Source organism: Dermacentor albipictus, chromosome 8 (assembly GCF_038994185.2).
Source record: "Dermacentor albipictus isolate Rhodes 1998 colony chromosome 8, USDA_Dalb.pri_finalv2, whole genome shotgun sequence".
NCBI classification, from domain to species: domain Eukaryota; kingdom Metazoa; phylum Arthropoda; class Arachnida; order Ixodida; family Ixodidae; genus Dermacentor; species Dermacentor albipictus.
Window position 1 is genome coordinate 12,957,053 of NC_091828.1, and position 18,820 is coordinate 12,975,872.

Consider the following 18,820-nt stretch of genomic DNA (forward strand, 5'->3'; position numbering starts at 1 on the left):
TGTTTTAGTGGGCGGACTGCGCTTAGATTACGCTACGAGCATCATCCATCTCCTGTAAATAAAGCCATTTTGTCACAACTCTTCGTAACAGTTGTGGTGGAAGGTGCGGGGTAATCGACACCCGAACACGAAGACTGAACCACGAGTTCATCGACGAAGCTGTCGCTTGGCTCGACTCCCACCGAATCCGCCAGATTTGAATATGTCCCACGACTCAGGCGAACAACGGCCCATTCCAACTGCTGCGCCGACCAGTTGCCAACAACGGAGAGATTCGCGTCGCTTGGCTCAAAGGTCGGACGAAGGCGTCGAAGAATGGCTCATACATTATCATCAGGTGAGTGCCGTCAACAAGTGGAACAGCGCTTCTCAGCACTCGAACGTCGTGTTTTTTCTAACGGATACAGCGTTGGTGTGGTTCGACAATCACGAGGAAGCATTCACAACACGGGGCAGATTTGTTTCGTAAATCAAAGAGCGATTCGGCGACTACACGATGAAAAAGAAAAGGGCAGAACAGACGGTACTGAAGCGCGAACTAGTGCCAGGCGAAACCTGCATGACCTACATTGAAGCAGTAATAAAATTGTGCAGCATGGTGGACTATGGAATACCTAAGGGAGACAAAGTTGAATACATCCTAAAAGGAATTGCCGAAGATGTTTACAGTTTTCTACGTCGCAATATGCACCCTTGCATCCGTCGCCGACATCACTCAGCACTGTCGCACTTTCCAGCAGCTGAAGAAGAGACGCATCATACCGAAGTTTGTCAGACCAATGCGACAACAGGTCCAATGCGACGACAGTTGCAAGCGGAGATAGCAACCAGCCCCTGAATCTTGTATCAACGATTTGACAACGAATAGATCGGGAAGAGCTCAGCTTGCACGCGCAAGTGACACGCCCAGGCACTCCAAGCTTCCGCCTACCACCAGATTTCGAGCCAAGCATGGCTCCTTCTCCGCGTATCCTGTGGCGAGGAGCATTGAGGAGTATAATCTCTCCCGCCGACAGCAGCCACGTCTCTACGACAGGGGCCCTACTTACTACTTATGACACTGGGACAGAACGACAAGAGGCGTGATTTTATCCTCGAGGCCCTGCGACATCTGTTAGGCCGCGACAAGAACAGCACCGACTCTACTACCACGACGTGACTTATGACCGATATAGCGTATTTCAGCGAGCAGCAGAGACACGCGTTATCCACATGACAGCGAACTTTCTTGCCGCCCGCAACAGCGAGCATCTGTTGTGAGGAAGATCCTGTGAACCGCGACTCTCCCGTGTGCTACAACTGCGGTCCCACAGGCCATATAACTCGGTTTTGTCGGCAAAGCCGTCAATCACGAAGGACACCACTAATGTTCTCGCCCCTGGGAACTCGTACTTCATATGACTAGCGGACGACCAATTTACTTCCAATGGACCGCTTCTCGCACGAGACCAGACGCAGTGATTCGCCTGCACATGAGCAGAGTTTGTCGCCACCAAATATCCGCCCCCGTCGCTCTCCGTTTCCTCGGCGCCGTTCTTCCTCACCGTCGCTGGGAAACTACCATCCATGGCCAATGGAGGTGAGTTCGCCGGGCAGTCTTGGCAAGAAATACCTTTGCCTGTTGTGAATCTCAACAACAAAGTGAATGTGTCGATTGACGGAATACTGACCATGCCATTAGTTGATATGGGGCGACTGTGTCTGTGATGAGCCTCGCTTTGAAAAACCGTCTAGGCCATAAAGTAATGTTTTCTTGAAACGATGGTACAACCTTTCGTGGAGTAGGCGGCTTGTGGCGTCATCCCCTTGGTATTTCTGCTGCGACTGTTTTGTTGGCTGGGAAAGTTTTTATCGGAATTCTTTGTTCTTTCTCGTTGTTCGCAAGATATTGTTCTTGGTATCGATTTTCTTGAACAATGCACCGCTTCCCAGGACTGTGGTTGAGGTGAAATGTCGTTGAACAAGTTATTTATATCAGCCATTTACGAACAAAGCTCGCGTGGCGATGACAGGGACACAGATAGACTCAGTGTTCTTGATGAACTGATTGCACCATTGTGGTGCCTGTCGCCCGTTCATGTTTCTGCAACTACTATTGGCACTGATTGTGTTGACCTTGTAGTTAGGCCTCTCAGCATAGGCTGTGCTATCAAATGTAGTGATGCCCTGCTCAGTCATGTGCATGACGAAAGGAGTCTCCACATTGTGGGCGCTGAACTATTCCACAACACCGGTTCCCAACTCGCGCGGTATGAAAATCGCTCTCTTCGATGAAGCCGCATGTAGCTCAGTAGCGGCACTAACTGTGGACGTCTCTACAGCTTGCTCTCGCTGCGATAATTGACATTCTTAAGAGCTAATGCTTGGTATGACCAGCAAGGCTCTCTGTACATCTGAACGACAAGCACTGGTACAGTTACTTGCCAGGAATAAGTCTACATTCGGCTTCACGCCTGGAGATGCACCCCTCTATTTATGGTCGACCAGCACTTGTCACAGAATAAATACCTGCTCAGCACACCCTACCCGCCAGTAGCCCTACCGAGTGTCATCCTGCGATTGCAAACTTATTGCAGAGAAAATCAAGGAGATGATCAACAGAGGTGTCGCTCAAGAGTCGCCTAGTCCATGGACAACCCCAGCAATCCTGGTCTGAAAAAAGATAGCGCCTGGTAATTGTGCATGGATTACAGACGTCTAAACGCAGTGACGAAGAAGGACGTCTATCCGCTACCGCGAATCGATGACGTCATCGATTGCTTACACACTGCTTTTTACTTCTCGACACTTGATTTGCGATCGGCAATTAGCAAATACCTATGGTCCCTTTCGACAAGGAAAAGACCACTTTCGTGACTCCAGATCGCCTATTCAAATTTAGTGTTATGCCTTTTGGGCTTTCCAATGCTCCTGTCACCTTCAAAATATTCATGGACACAGTACTACATGGTCTAAAGTGGGAGATATGCATGCGTTACCTCGATGATGTTGTAATCACTGGCGGCATGCTTGAAAAAAATAACGAACGCCTCAGCCTTGTTCTTGACTGCAATGTGAAAGCTGGACTGGTTCTAAGCTAAAAGAAATATTCGTTTGACGAACGTCCAACACTGGTCCTGTTACACTTAGTCTACAAGGATGGCGTCAGACCCGATCCTCGTAAAACTGAAGTGGTGAGCTTCTTCAAAGCACCGCAGTGAGCACTAGAACTTTGTTCATTGATTGGCCTATGTTCGTATTTTCGTCGTTTTGTTCCCCGGTTTGCCGACATCGTTTACCCGTTGATAAGTATTTTGCGACATGATGCGGCCTTAAAATGGACACGAGTGTGACGCATCATTCTCTCATCAGAAGTTTATGCTAATGTCAGCACCCCTCTTACGTCCCTTTGATCCATCTTGCCCGACTGAAGTTTACTCTGATGCTAGCGGTATCGAGATAGGAGTGGTACTTGTAGAACGTCACAGTGGCACAGAACATGTCGCATATGCCAGCCGTTGCCTTAACAAATCTGAATGCAATTATACCGTTACGGAACAGGAATGCCTGGCTGCTGTCCTCGCCGTACAGAAGTTTCACTGCTATCTTTAAGGTGGGCCATTCAAGATCACCACGAACCGTGGCTCTTTATGCTGGCTGTCGGTTTGCGTGATTTCTCTAGTCGCCTCCCACGTTGGGCGTTGCGTCTTCAGAAATACGACGTTGTGGTATCGTACAAGAGTGGCCATCGTAACGCTGATGCAGACTGCCTCTCTCGGATTCCTCTTGCGACTACCGACTGCCATGCTGAGAATTTTGACGAATGTCTCGCTGCTGTTCTACATTCCCTGTCGCGGCAGTCTTTCAGGGAGAACAACGGAATGATCTTACCTTCGATCCGCTGTTTGTCGCCAACCGTACATCCAAAGGCAGCGGTCACTTTACTTTGCATGATAAGTTGCTCAACAAAACTAGTTACTCCGGGCATGGAGTGCGTTTTCCGCTTGTTGTCCCCGAGAGTCTCCGCTACGAAGTTCTACGCGCCATGCATGACTATGCGACATCCGACCATTTCGGCTTTGCACGAACGCTACACCGCACACAGGAGCGCTTTTACTTACCCAAGATGTACGAAACAACCAAGCACTATGTCGCTAGTTGTGAAACGTGCCAACGTCACAAGCGACCGACCACCACAGCCCCGGGTCCCCTTCGGCCATTGTCACCACGCAGTACGCCTTTCAAACAAGTAGGTATTGACCGTTTGGGTCCATTCCCGTTATCTAACAACAAGAGCCATTGGATAATGGTTTCCGTAAACTATCTTACAGGTATGCAGAGACTGCTGCCATACCATCTTCCACCGCTGCTTGCGTGGCAGTCTTCCTGTTGCGTTCCGTGGCCTTTCGTCATGACCCACCACCTGTCGTCATCACCGACCGTGGTCGCCAGTTCACTACTGATGCCATCGAAGAGTTACTTCGTTTGTGCACTTCACAGTTCAGTCATTCCATGCTGTATCATACTGACCAATGGCCTCGTTGAAGGGACAAACATAACACTGACCATCATGCTTGCCATGTACATCTCTTCCAATCTTAAGAACTGGGACGACGTGGTGCTCTTCACCACTTACGCATACAACGAGGCGAAACTCGAAACCACGAACTATAGCCAATTTCATACCCTGAATGCAAGGTTACAGCGAAGCCCTCTGGACGCTTTCTTACCCTTCATTCTGCAAAATGACGATGCGGCGAAGAAGCCCATCGAATAGGTGATCGTGGTACTCTGGCCTCGCAAAGTCGTTTAAAGGAGCGATACGAAGACCATCCCGTACAAGTGTGGTTCGAAAAAGGTGACATAGTCATTCTTTGAACACCGCACGGCAAGCGTGAATTGTGCCCAAAGCTCTTGTTTCATTATTCAGACGTATTTGTAGCTGTGGACCACCTGAGCGAACTCACGTAATAGCTCGACTCCTGTGCAATGGTCGGCAATCAAGCAGAACTCAGCTGACTCATATTGCTCGCCTAAAGCTTTTCTACCCTTCTTGTCCATCTTGACTCGGCCCGCGGGCTTCATCTGCTTGCGGGGAAATGTAACTGATAGGAAAGGCAGGTGCAAAAGAAAGAAGAGTAGACGAGGAGACCAAAGAGGTTTAGAGACCGGACTGCGCTACAGTCAGGCTACGCGCATCGTCCATCTGCTGTAAATAAAACAATGTCATCTCAATTCTTCGTAACAACATTTCAAATAAACGCGTCTTTATCAGCCATGACGTTCGAAAATACAAATTCCAGTCCCACCGGAGAGCGATGCAAATGCTAAGAGCATGCGTTGTGAAAAAAATATTTTCATGGTACCATTCTCCAAGGAAAATGCGGCGATATACATGCGGCATGCTGCTCGAACCAATCGAACGCCTCTGCTACTCATGCTTACACAATAACTGCCGGGTGGTGATGGTACGCAAGTACCGCGCAGCTGACACCGTCGCTGGCGATGTCGCCGCTGACATGCGTCCGAGTTCCGCCGGGCGACCTGATGCAAGGCCAGTGACGTAGCCCAGGAAAGGATGGAGATTTACGGATAGAGTCCCTGTGGTGTGCCAAGAAAACTAGCTGGCGATGGCTTGAGCTGTCATTGTGGTCGAGGCAGCAAACGATGCAGGCCATAACCTTAACAAAATACCGGCACATTGCATGAGCCGTTGTGGGATCCTTTCGAACACCTAGGGTGTTCCCAGGCCCATTTTGCTGTTTTTTAGTTTTCTCTAGCACCTCTAAAACATCCCAATAAACTCACTGTAGAAAGAGCGCAATAAATCTATTTCCTATGTATGCTTGATTGTGGCGCAAAATACATTTGTGGAATGAGACAGAAAAAAGAAGACAGTGAAGCGCCACTCTTTTCTTGTTTTCTCTCTCTTTTCATGAAAAGTATTTCGCGCCCCAATCAAGTATACCAAAGTAATTTAAGCACCAACTTTCCCAAGGATCAGTTCTTTCGGCAATAAACTTGCTTAAGTACATAAGCCATGCTTCTAATATAAAGATGTGACTTTTGAGATTTATTGAAGACCTACTGCTTGTTATCATCTTGCCATTATCTGAGGCAAGTAGCGAAATAGGGTTCAGAACGTTATGCAAACTGCCCCTCCCCTGACCCTAAAAATATTGTCACGAGTGTAGAACTATTTACACGTTGTATTTACAAAGCGTTTATAGACAGCTGACGAGAATCCCGGTAGGTTCTTGCCCCTTTGTCTTTCTCACCGTCGACGACCTTGTTCTATTTTCCCACCGTAACACGACCCCCGCCAGTAAAAGCACCGTCCCGGTGATGGCATAGTGATGCTTAAGCCGAGAGACGTGTACGATGTCAGGTGATGTGGAACCGGGTGGCATGGCGGAGGTATCGGGGATTATCTCGTAAGTGACATTAGTCACTTGGGGAGGAACACGGTAAGGGCCTTTGAAGCACGGAAGAAGTTTCTCAGAGAGCCGCACTCGGCAGCAAAGAGACCAAAGTAGCACGGAAGTGCCTGGTGAAAAATGCGTGTCACAATGGCGGTGATTGTAGGTGTGCCATTGAGATTTCTGCGATGCCAACAGATGAGTACGGGCAAGTTGGAGGGCATGGTCAGCGTGGGCGATGGCATCGCGGGCATACTCGGTCTTTGAATCCTGCATCCAGGGGAGTGAGGGGTCCAAGGGTAACACGTGGTCACGACTGAATAGCAAGTAAAAGGAGGGATACCTTTATGAGTTATAGGCGAACGTGACATAAGGGAGCGCCACATCCCAGTCCTTGTGGTTGGATGAAACGAATTTCGATACCATTTCAGTATTGGTCCGATTAAGTCGCTGAGTAATGCCGTTGGTCTGGGGATGATAGGAGGTAGCCAGTTTCTGTTTGGTAGAACATGAGCGTAGGATTTTGGCGATGACTTGCGAGAAGAAAGTGCGGCCACGGTCAGTAAGCAGCTGTCATGGGGCGCCATTTACTAAATTATATCATGGAGTAGGAAATGTGTCACGTCGGTTGCGCAGCTCGTGGGAAGTGCCCGAGTGATGGCATAACGCATCGCGTAATCAGAAGTGACAGCGATGCACCTGTTACCGCAGCTGGACTCGGGGAAAGGCCCAAGGAGATCCGAACCGACGCGAAAGAACGGCTCAGCTGGAATGTAGATCAGCTGTAAATACCCGGCGAGATGCGTTGCTGGCTTTTTGCGATGTTGACAGAGCTTGCAAGCAGCTACATATCTCCGTGTGGAGCGTGCGAGGCCAGGCCAGTGGAAGCTGTGGCGCACTCAATCGTAACTGCGAGCAAACCCAAGGTGTCCGGCAGTGGGGGCGTCACGGAGCTCCTGAATCACGGTTAAGCGGAGGCGTTGAGGAACGACAAGGAGAGGAGAAGACCATCAGGATGAAAACTGCGTCGGTAGAACATCCCGTCGTTGAGAACAAACCACCGTAACAATGGATCAGTACGAGGAGCTTCCATTCGTCCATTGAGGGTCCTCAAAGTAGCGTCATTGTGTTGCTCGTTGGCCATGTCTAAAAGCTGGGAAATGGAACGAACACTTGCGGAAGCGTCCATGACGGCATCAGCAGGCGCGTGTACGGGGTAACAGGATAAGCAGTAGGCGGTCCTTGTGTAGCCGACCAGACCTATACACTACCGAAGCCCATTGTCAAAGGCTCCCTGTGGGATCTTTTAAGGACGAAAGCCAACAGAGAGCGTGGTGACCCGTTACAATGGAAAAGGGCTTGCCATATAAGTAGGGGCGGAATTCCGCCAGTGGCCACACAACGGCCAACATTCGCGCTCGGTAGTAGAGTAGTTCCGCTCCGCAGGTGACAAAAGACGGCTAGCGTAGACGATGACATGTTCATGGCCGTGTTGAACTTGTGTCAAGACGACACCGATTCCGTGGCCACTGGCACCGGTGCGCACCTCTGTAAAGGCTGAAGTAGCGAAGTGTCCTAGAATCGGTGGTGGCCAGCATGGTGGAAAGGCGTGAAAAGCCGGTGACCTATGAGCATCCCCATGAAAACGGCACACTTTTCTTAAGGAGATTTGTGAGTGGGCGTCAGTGAGCCGATGTGTGAGTGAGCGTCAGTGAAAGTGGAGCCGTCAGTGATATAGCAAACTAGGAACCGATATCTCTTCTGCGCATCTTGTCCAATGTCTTTGAGAATGCCAATAATACACAGGTCAAAAACTTTCTCACTAAATACCACGTTGTGAATGATTCATAATATGGCTTCCAGAAAGAGAAATCTACTGAAATGGCGTTATTACTAAAGAAGAATGATATTCTTAATAATAATAATAATATTTGGGGTTTTACGTGCCAAAACCACTTTCTGATTATGAGGCACGCCGTAGTGGAGGACTCCGGAAATTTTGACCACCTGGGGTTCTTTAACGTGCGCCTAAATCTAAGCACACGGGTGTTTTCGCATTTCGCCCCCATCGAAATGCGGCCGCCGTGGCCGGGCTTCGATCCCGCGACCTCGTGCTCAGCAGCCTAACGCCATAGCCACTGAGCAACCACGGCGGTTAAGAATGATATTCTTAGCAACATTGAAAACAGACTTTTTACTGTGGGTTTTTTCATTAGTTTAAGGAACTCATTTTACTGTGTAAATCATAATAATCTGCTGTCAAAACAGCATGACTATGTTAAACGTGGCGTCGCCCATGATCTCATCAAGAACTATCTTTACATTAAAAAAACAGTGTGTGAAAGTCGGTGACTTGTCATCGGCGACTACTGTGGTAAAACATGGGCTCCTTCAGTGGTTGATTCCAGGGCCCTTAATGTTTATACTTTACATCAATGATTTATGTGATGTGCCTAATTCTCCGAAACTGGTCATGTATGCTGATAATACTAATATTTTCTTTCCTGCACCACATTTAGCCCACTTAAGCACACGATAAACATTTACCTAATTAAACTTAAACAGTGGTTGAACTCAAATAGATTAAACTTAAATAATTAAAGAAAATAAATATATTAGTTTTAAACCTCTCAACAAACAAATTGACTTCGAACTCAGCCTAAACTTTCAAGAAATGGCTCTGCAGCGCGTTGCATCTGAAAATTTTGGGGGGGATTGGTGGGAAGAAACAATGTCTTGGAACATGCACGTTAATAACCACACGACTGAATTAGTCAAAGGCGTTCGTTGCTTCAACAGACTGAGAGAATTGATACCAATTAGACTAAACAATGCAATATATTAGGCTAATTTTATTGACGCCTCTCATGTAATTTAGTTTGTGGTACTACAACGACCACCAGCTACGACAAACTGGAGCGGCTTCAAAAGAAGGTACTAAGAATTTTTTAGATCTTTAATGGACACCCGAGCCTATTACCTACTAGTCCGCTATTCATTAAACATGACATATTTAAAGCGTCTAAGTAATACTATTATAAACTCTCCCTTTATATGTATAAAAATAACTTCCGCAGGATACAGAACATCCCCCGTATGACTACAGCATACGTAACAGGCTAATACCAGTGCCGTGTACACGTACATATTACGGCTCATCTAGGCTGGAGAGCTGCATGCCAATGCCAAAAAACTTCTTAAAATCTCACATTAATTTCAGTGCCCCACTCGCAGGTTTAAATCGGAGGTGCGTGATTACCTGATGAAGCAATGAACTTTTCTCTTTTCATCTCCTGGCTGCTACATTTCCTTCAGTATTTATGCATATTGTGATAGTGGCCACCTTGTATGCTGTATCTATATCACGCAAGTTCTTATCTTCTTCATACTTACTGCATGTATTTACAATTCTTCGCATTTGTGAAAACCACTGCATATTGCTCTCTGTAGGCCCCTAGGTCCCATCAAGCTGTCTGCGACAGCTTTTTGCCTGAGGGCCCTCAACTACTGTGTTCGAAATAAATTCGATTTTGGAATCTGCCTCTCTCGAGCCGATCCTTCTGAATGAACGCCTCATGCATATATATATATATATATATATATATATATATATATATATATATATATATATATATATATATATATATATATACGTTTGCGCGCGGAGGAGACCGTTTATCACCCACGCGGATGAAAAGGGCCGTTTACTTTAGGTCGCGAAGTTGAGCGCAAGAGTGGCCAGCTGCTTGATCAACTCAGCGTCGTCCTCTTCCTCTTTTCCCGCTTGGGCCCACAGGCACGTGTACCGGTCTTCATTTTCCTCACGCGTAACATTCCTGTAGTCGCAGACGATGCCGGCCGGGCGAGTCAATACATTTCTCTTGAAGTGAACAACTTCAAGCGGTCGATGGGGGCCACTTGAGTCTTGGCAGCTCTTCTACCACTCGCTGTGAGGTGAGCTATGTTATAGGTAACTTCCGTGAGTCTCTTTTTGATATCAAACGGTCCATCGTAGGTGGCCAAAAGCTTTTGCCATAATCCGCGTTTCCGTACTGTAGTCCACAGCCAGACTATATCACCACGGCGATAGTTTACCGCATGGTGGTGGATGTCGTAGCGCGCTTTTGGTCTGTTCTGTGATGCTAAAGTGCGCAAACGAGCAATACTACGAGATTCTTCAGCAAAGCATAGATTCTCGGTGAGAGTGGGATTTTCGTGACTAAAGAAGGGGAAAACAGTGTCGATTGTGCACTGGGGTGGCCGTGCGTACAGCAGGAAGAAAGGACTGTAGCCGGTAGTCTCGTGCTTGGTGGTATTGAACGCGTACGTGATAAAAGGCAGTACGTCACCCCAATTCTTTTGGTCGGATGAAACATACATAGCTAGCATGTTTACCATTGTTCGGTTGGTGCGCTCCGTAAGCCCATTCGTTTGGGGATGGTATGGTGCCGAGCGACACAAGTGGTATTCACACAAACGAAGCAGCTCCTCTACGACATCCGCTGTCAATTGTCGTCCACAGTCGCTGATGACCTTGCGAGGCGGACCATGTAGCAGGATGACATGTTGTAGTAGGAATGTTGAAAAGTCATTGGCAGTTGCGGTGGCAGCCGTCTCGCAGCAGCGTGTAAGGTAGTCGACGCAAACAACTATCCAACGATTTCCCTTGGCTGATTTTGGAAGGTGGCCCACGAAGTCAATGCCCACTTGTAGGAAAGACGTGCTTGGAGGTGAGATCGGCTGCAGGAGACCAGTTGGAGCATTATATGGCTGTTTGTCGCCCTGACACTGCATCCAGCTGGCCACATACGTCTCAACAGACTGTCGCGTTCCAGGCTAATAAAAGCGTTCCTGAATTCGGTAGAGCGTCCTCGCCGAACCTAAATGGCCAGACGTCGGGTTGTCATGTATAGCACTCAGAATTGCTGTGCGAAGGCTTTTCGGTGCCGCTAGCAGAAAACGTGCGCTAGTGATGAAAAAGTTCTTCTTGTACAGGAGCCCATCCCGTACACAGAAACGGTTTGCTGTCGTCGAGGCAGTCGCAGCGGGGAAGAGCGGTGTTAATTTAGCGTCTTTTCGCTGTTCGGCTTTGAAACAGTCGAAGTCTGGAAAACGCGGCAATACAGAGGCCACGAGGTGATCGAAGTCGTCGGCGTCACATTGTGTAGTGCTAAGTGGCATACGCGAGAGGCAGTCTGCACAGAGACCGTGAAGCTGTATTCTTGTGGTCGGAGCCCCCAGAGTGCAAGGCGGCCACAAGGGTCATGAATATTCGCAAGCCAACACAATGAGTGGTGGTCGGTGACCACTGTAAAGGGGCGTCCATACAGGTAAGAATGAAACAGTTGAACTGCAAATATTACCGCGAGGCATTCTTGTTTCATGACTGTGTAATTCTGCTCGTGCCTACTTAATTAGCGACTTGCATATGCGATTACGTGTTCGCAGTCACTGTAGCGTTGAACTAAGATGGCACCAATAACTGTGGCGCTGGCATCCGTATGGAGTTCCGTCGGAGCTGAAGGACTGAACTGTTGAAGAACCGGTCGGGACGTCAGCAGAAACTTCAAATGACGAAAAGAAGAGTCGCACTACTGAGTCCATTCAAAGGGGGTGTCCTTTCGTAGCAGGGGTGTCAGCGGATACGCGACGTCGGCGAATTTAGGAATAAAGCGATGCAAATAGGAACCAAGCCCCTCAAAACTATGGAGCTCCTTGACAAAGCGCGGTGCACTGAACGCTTCAGTGGCTGCTGTTGTCTGGGGACGAGAGCGGATGCCATCCTTACTGACGAGGTGCCCAAGAACGAGGGCTTGGCGGTCTCTGAAGTTGCATATTCTGGAGTTTAACACTATGCCAACGTTCCTGATGCAGTTCAGGACAATATCCACACGCGAGCTGTGTTCGCGGAAGGTGCGGCCAAAGATGACGACGTCCTCGAGTTAGCACCTGCAGATGTTCCCCTTAAAGCCGCACAGAACAGTGTCCATAACTCGCTCGAAAGTTGCCGGAGTGCTGTACAGTCCAAATCATCATCATCATCATCAGCAGCAGCAGCAGCAGCAGCAGCAGCAGCCTGGTTACGGCTACTGCAGGGCAAAGGCCTCTCGAATGCTTCCCGAACGACCGCGGTCATGTACTAACTCTCGCCAGGTTGTCCCTGCAAACTTCTTAATCTCATCCGCCCACCTAACTTTCTGCCGCCCCCTGCTACACTTCCCTTTCCTTGGAATCCAGTCCGTAACCTTTAATGACCATCGGTTATCTTCCCTCCTCATTACATGTCCTGCCCATGACCATTTCTTTTTCTTAATTTCAACTAAGATGTCATTACCTCGCGTTTGTTCCCTCACCCAATCTTCTTTTTTCTTGTCCCTTAACGTTACACCCGTCATTATTCTTTCCATAGCTCGTTGCCTTGTCCTCAATTTTAGTGGAACCCTTTTCGTAAGCCTCCAGGTTTCTGCCCCGTACGTGAGTACTGGTAAGACACAGCGGTAATACACTTTTCTCTTGAGGGATAATGACAACCTGCTGTTCATGATCTGAGAATGCCTGCCAAACGCACCCCAGTCCATTCTTATTCTTTTGATTATTTCAGTCTCATGATCCGGATCCGCTGTCTCTACCTTTCCTCAGTAGCTGTATTCCCTGACCACTTCCATTGCCTGGCTACCTAACGTAAACTGCTGTTTTCTTCCGAGACTGTGTAACATCACTTTAGTTTTCTGCAGATTAATTTTTAGACCCACCCATCTGCTTTGCCTCTCCAGGTCAGTGAGCATGCATTGCAATTGGTCGCCTGAGTTACTAAGCAAGTCAATATCATCAGCGAATCACAAGTTACTAAGGTATTCTCCAATAACACTTATCCCCAATTCTACTCAATCCAGATCTCTGAATACCTCCTGTAAACACGCTGTGAACAGCATTCGAGAGATCGTATCTCCCTTCCTGACGCCTTTCTTTATTGGGATTTTCTTGCTTTATTTACTGTCGAAATGGTATCACATTAATTTCGAAGAGCCCGTCAGGGGTTACAAAGGCGGTGTTCTTGTCGTGAGCATGCATCGGAATTTGCCAATAGCCGGATCGTAATTCTACTGAGGAAAAGTAAGAGGCGGAATGAAGGCAATTTATTGCGTCATCAATACGTGGGATTGGGTGCACGTCCTTTTTTGTTACAGCATTCAAACGACGATAGTCGACGCAAAATCTCCAAGATCTATCTTTTTTTAACAAGAATCCCTGGAGCTGACCACGCACTCGCTGACGACTCCCTTTTTCATATTTCGTGCACTTGCTCTTTGATAATCTGGCACTCTGATGCTGAAAAGCGATATGGTTTTTGTCTAATCGGATTTGTCAAACCCGTTTTGATGGTACGGCGTGTTCGAGACGCGGGGATTAAATGTATATTGTCCTGCGCAACGTCGAATACCGAAACGTGCTTCGGAAGTACACCCACTAACCTTCGGCGTTCACTCGTGCTCACCGATTTGTTTATCATTGACAAAAGGTTGTTCACTAGCTGTGGCCATGAAGTTCTTTCTGCACATCTCTAAGTTAAGCCGCTGATAAGGACGCGTGTTCCCTGGCGAAGGCTTATTTCAGGCATTCTGGTAGTAAAGCGGGCTACTTAGAACAGTTTATGGTCCATAAGCCAGCGCCTTTGATCTACACCACACAATATGGCATCAACACATTCTTCTTCACACAGTAATGTGCGTCGGTTCTATGGTAGCATAGAAACTGTCGTAATCGGCGCCGTAAAACACAACGGGAACACGAGCGGTAGATGATGCAGGTACACCAGTATCACGACAAACACATAGTGTAGTTTCGCGATCTACAGGGTTCTCCAGGAGTCCTAACGCAGTCCTACCACCTATGAATACCTTCCCTGTGCGGCAGTCGACAGTAGCACCACACTCCCCTAAGAAGCCCACGCCGAGAACAACATCATGGGTCGAACGAGGAATAATTAGAAACTCTGCCGTAATAAAATGGCCTCCCAAAAACACGTCAGACTACACACCCCAATAGGTCGCAACGGCCCGCCACTCACTCCACAGAGCTTTGAATCTTCGTCCCATTTAAACAACACCTTACGCCCTAACATGCCTCTGAAAGAGACACTCATGACCAAAATTGTTGCGACTGTGTCCATCAGAGCCATCATAGGCACATTATCTTTGTTTTTAAGCATCAGCACATGAGATATTTCTGTCAGTAGCACGTCTCCAGCGACCTCACCTCCATCGGACTCGCTAGCTAGTTTTCCGGTGACGAAGGGGACGCGGTGCGATGCAGCGGCGAGGGAGGACGGCGAGTACAACGTTGCGGTGGGGGCTAAACACCTGTCAGATGCCGGGGAGCGATTCCGGGAGCTGCTCGGCCAATAGTCCTTGCCAGATGGTACGTGTGCTGGCCACGGGGCACCGTGGGGCCGTTCGGAGCGCCCACGTTCACCGCAAGTTCCCGGTTCACCACACCAAGCACGTGCCCCGGTCTTAGTTTTCCTCACGCGTAACGATATATATATATATATATATATATATATATAGATAAACGTTCGAAGAAGCAAAAAAGGACGCACGCTTTGGCTCATGTTCTGAATGACACGTTGGCGGCATCACCGGCCCTTCGGCGGAGTGAATTCACTCCGGCGAAGGCTGGTCCGTAAAAACACATGCGATAACGTTCTTTTTTTTTTGCTTTCTTGAACGTTACGCCTTCGCGTCTGGCGCGAAACGCTTTCTCTTGTATGCGCAAATGTGTGTCTGTGTGTGTGTGCGTGCGTGTGCGTGTGTATACGCGTGTGCGTGTGCGATGCAACGGATGCTTTGACCCTAGACCTAAAGGTAAAACAATTCAAAAATGTTTTTATTCCGATCTCCTGGTGTCAAATTTGCGTAGCTGCCGACACAAGCATGGGCGGTCACTGACAGGGTTGTCTGAACAGACCACTCAAACGTTCTCCTCGTTCATAGGAGGTCACTTTTGTTTGCTTTAAAAACAAATAACATTTCCTACGCTGAGCGGCTTGTCTTGCCTAAGTGGCTGACAAGAGGCGAGGAGCACGCTCAAGTTGAAGGGGATTTGATGTGCCCAAGCCAGTGCACTGAAACTCGATAACCGGATGAAGAGGATTGTGCTGGTGTCTCTGAATGGTGCGCTTTTCTTTGCTTAGCTTGCGGTGGCTGGTCAAAAATTGCGGTGGCATGCAACGGAAAATTAGGAATGCGTTAAAACGAATCCTCAGGCAAGAAGAGTTCGCCAAGCGAGGTCATAAACGTGCCGAAAGTGCTCGAAAACGTTACACGGCCACGCAGAAGGTTTTATTATGCGCAAATAAACCGATTCTCTCCGGCAGGTGCGAGTAGCCAGTGCCTGAGTGATCGGCGGCAGCCATTAATTCCTTTCGGAACGGGGCAGCCTGCGGCTGTTCAGAAGAAAATCGGCTTATCATGTATGTTTAACGCGTACACGTCACTTTGACGCCATGAGTTTTCGCGGTTTTGTGACGTCATGTGACAGGCAGGTGAAGCGGGTGCAGCCCGAAAATTTTCGCCATTAGCCGAGGTCTAATGGCGAAAAGGCTTCGAACCAGAAATAACTTTTTTTATTTTTTTTTGGTCCAATCATGCATAATAAGTGTGTACAAGTAATATCAGATGCGAAGTTATCGACGTTTTCGTGACGTGGCGCGGCAGACGGGCATAGTGGGGGTGGTACAAAATGTTTTTGACCAATCGCCGAGGGCTAAAATCTGGAATAGTTCTACGTTATAGAGCCCCTTGTCTGTTTCTGACTACCATGAGTTCCACTTGCTACTCGATGAGGCAGGACGTTGATTCAGTGAGCCTTTGAACAACACCATTCAATGCGGTACACGCAGTTTAAATCTGAGATCTTTGAATTCAATGAGGTGGTATATAATTATAAGGCATGTCTCTCACATTTACTGCCATTAAGATTTGAATTCAGGATCTTTTTGCCTCCTCCTTCAACACTTCGCGGTCTCCGCTGCTGTTCTTATTAAGTAGGAGCGCACAGTGTTAGTCATCGCAAGCAACGCAGAAAGCGTCGCAGAAAGCATTGCTTACATGGATTCTGAAAGGGCGTGCAATGAGGGTAACTTTTTTAAAATATCAGTTACAACTCAGGTCGCATTGTAAGGGCTTTCCTTACATATACTCTATAAGCTGTCTGGGGACGCGCAGGCCGTTCGGTGGACTGGTGGTCGGCGGGCATCGTCATGTACAAGCTCATGATGGGCCGCGTGCCTTTCCGGGGCAAGAACAGGGAAGCGGTGCGCGACCGCATCATCGCGGCTCCGCTGCGCTTCCCGCGCTCCGAAGACCGCGAGCACTCGGCCACCACGCCCGCCAAGGACATGACGTTCCGAATGCTGCGCAAAAATGCCATCGACCGTCTTGGCTCGCGCAGTTACGCTGAGCTCAAGACGCACCCGTTCTTCGACCGCTTCAACTGGAAGCGACTCCACCGGGAGCGCCACCTGTGCGACATCCCCAGCGTCGGGTCACTGGTCAATGTGATGCGCTCTAAGCAGGCTGTCGAGTTGACTTCGATAGCTGACAAGCGCCGCAAGCTGAAGCTCGAGGACATGCGGGACGTCAGCGCGGACGGACAGCGGCCGCTGCTCTGTTTCTCCTCAAGCTCCTTCAAGAAGCTCATCCTTGCTGTGAGTGCTGCACACTACTTACGCGGTTGGCCATTTTTTCCGGTGCTAAACCCAGCACACTGTTACACTATCAGAAATGCCCGTGCCCTGGTGTCAGCTTTGTAATCGCTTATTTCTGTACATTACTCGCATTTCGCTCATGTTCGCGTGTCGTAGCTAAGCTGTTGCAACAACCTATGCTAGACTTCTATACTGAAACCACTAAACTTCCTTCAATCCTGAATTCACACCTTTGTGGGTGCTTTATAGATCCAGATAGGGCCAAATATATATATATATGTTGCAAGAGCGAAATCCTTGCAGTGATAAAGGGACTAGGGACCAAAGTAGAGAGCATTCAAGCGCGCGTCTGCGCGATGCTTATGGTGGCTGCAGCAATTCAAAAGTTCAAAGTGTCCACGCGCTAATATCTGGGAATAACATTTTGGGAAAATTAATGATCTAGATTAGGAATGGTGGTCCTTTAAAAGGCCACCCAGCTAAGTCACGGTACTAGCGATCGTTTGTGCTGTGGAAGTAGTTTCTTGCGTAATGTGCGCAACCAACCACCAGAAACATATACCAGGGCATGGTGGCTCGATCTCGTGCACTCAAAAGATAAAAGCGGGGAGGAAGCGCGCCGCCTTCAATCACGCTAAAGGCACCGGAGGGAAAGTGGGGCGTTTTACTCTGGCGGTGGCCACGTATGCCACGGCTGAGCACGTCTGAATAGGCCTTATCTTGAAGGCTATCTGCGATGGGTACGGCGCCTAGGCGCACCGAGGGTGATAGTTTCATGTGCGCTGTGCTCGCCCCGCATAGTTCGCGTTGAAGCGATATGCAGCACACTGGTCAATTCGCTCGCTGCTGCTGCCTATTTTCATCACACCACTGTTTCGACAGCGAGTGTAGGTGGTAATCGAGTGAGCTTTTTGAATGCTTGCTTGTGCGCGCATGATACCATGCTTGTTAACTTTGATGACTGGCCAATGTTTACAAGTTCATACTGCCGATAAAACTACTATCCTTACTTCGCCTAGCTCTCTAATATTTAGCTATCGCAATCTATGCGAAACTGCGACATTTGTGTTCCACTGTCAATAGAAGCTTGACGGGGAATCGAGTCGTCGCGGAGGGTCTTAAGGCCACAAATGGCGTGGTGCTACTCGAGCGCCGGCCTATTATTACGGCGGCTTTCCTTACTACCCAGCACAACGAAAAACATATATTTTACGTACACGGGTAAGAACAAACACATGGCTCAATGCACTTCACGTTCTTGATGGCAGGCGATGATATAAAGGACGTGCTACCATGTTGCATATCTTGTTGTTTTACCTGTTATGGTGCGTCATGTATATGAAAAGAAAAAAAATAGTGCACGTGTTCAAATAAGCGAGGAAGGCAAGAAAAGAAATGAAAGCGAGGAAGGCAAAGAAAAGAAATGATGAATCGCATACATTTCTAGCACATTCCAGTGTGAAAGATAACAGGTAACAATGCCGCGCTCCTTTACGCCTAATCGAGAGCGCAATTGCCGATCTGCTTAATTTGCTGAGGAATAGGGGCGGTATATTTAAATATATCAAAACTCTAACACACCGCAGTGCAAGCAGTGCGATCGCTGAGCATTCAAAAGATGCCGAGTGCAATATTACGTTCCACGAAACCAAAATCCTGCAGAGATAAATTCCTAGAAAACATATTTCTATAGTCGGGTAGAAATTTAGGAAAA

General features: G+C 48.2%; 1 protein-coding gene across 10 annotated transcripts in view; it reads left to right on the forward strand.

The window, feature by feature from the left end:
* Positions 1-18,820, forward strand: part of LOC139048619 (microtubule-associated serine/threonine-protein kinase 2-like) — a 705,675-nt gene that overhangs the window by 470,643 nt on the left and 216,212 nt on the right. For all 10 annotated transcript variants that reach the window (XM_070523057.1, XM_070523062.1, XM_070523063.1 and 7 more), the window contains one exon: positions 16,625-17,106. In XM_070523057.1, coding sequence (XP_070379158.1) covers positions 16,625-17,106 — 482 coding nt within the window. The remainder of the gene's footprint in view (positions 1-16,624; positions 17,107-18,820) is intronic.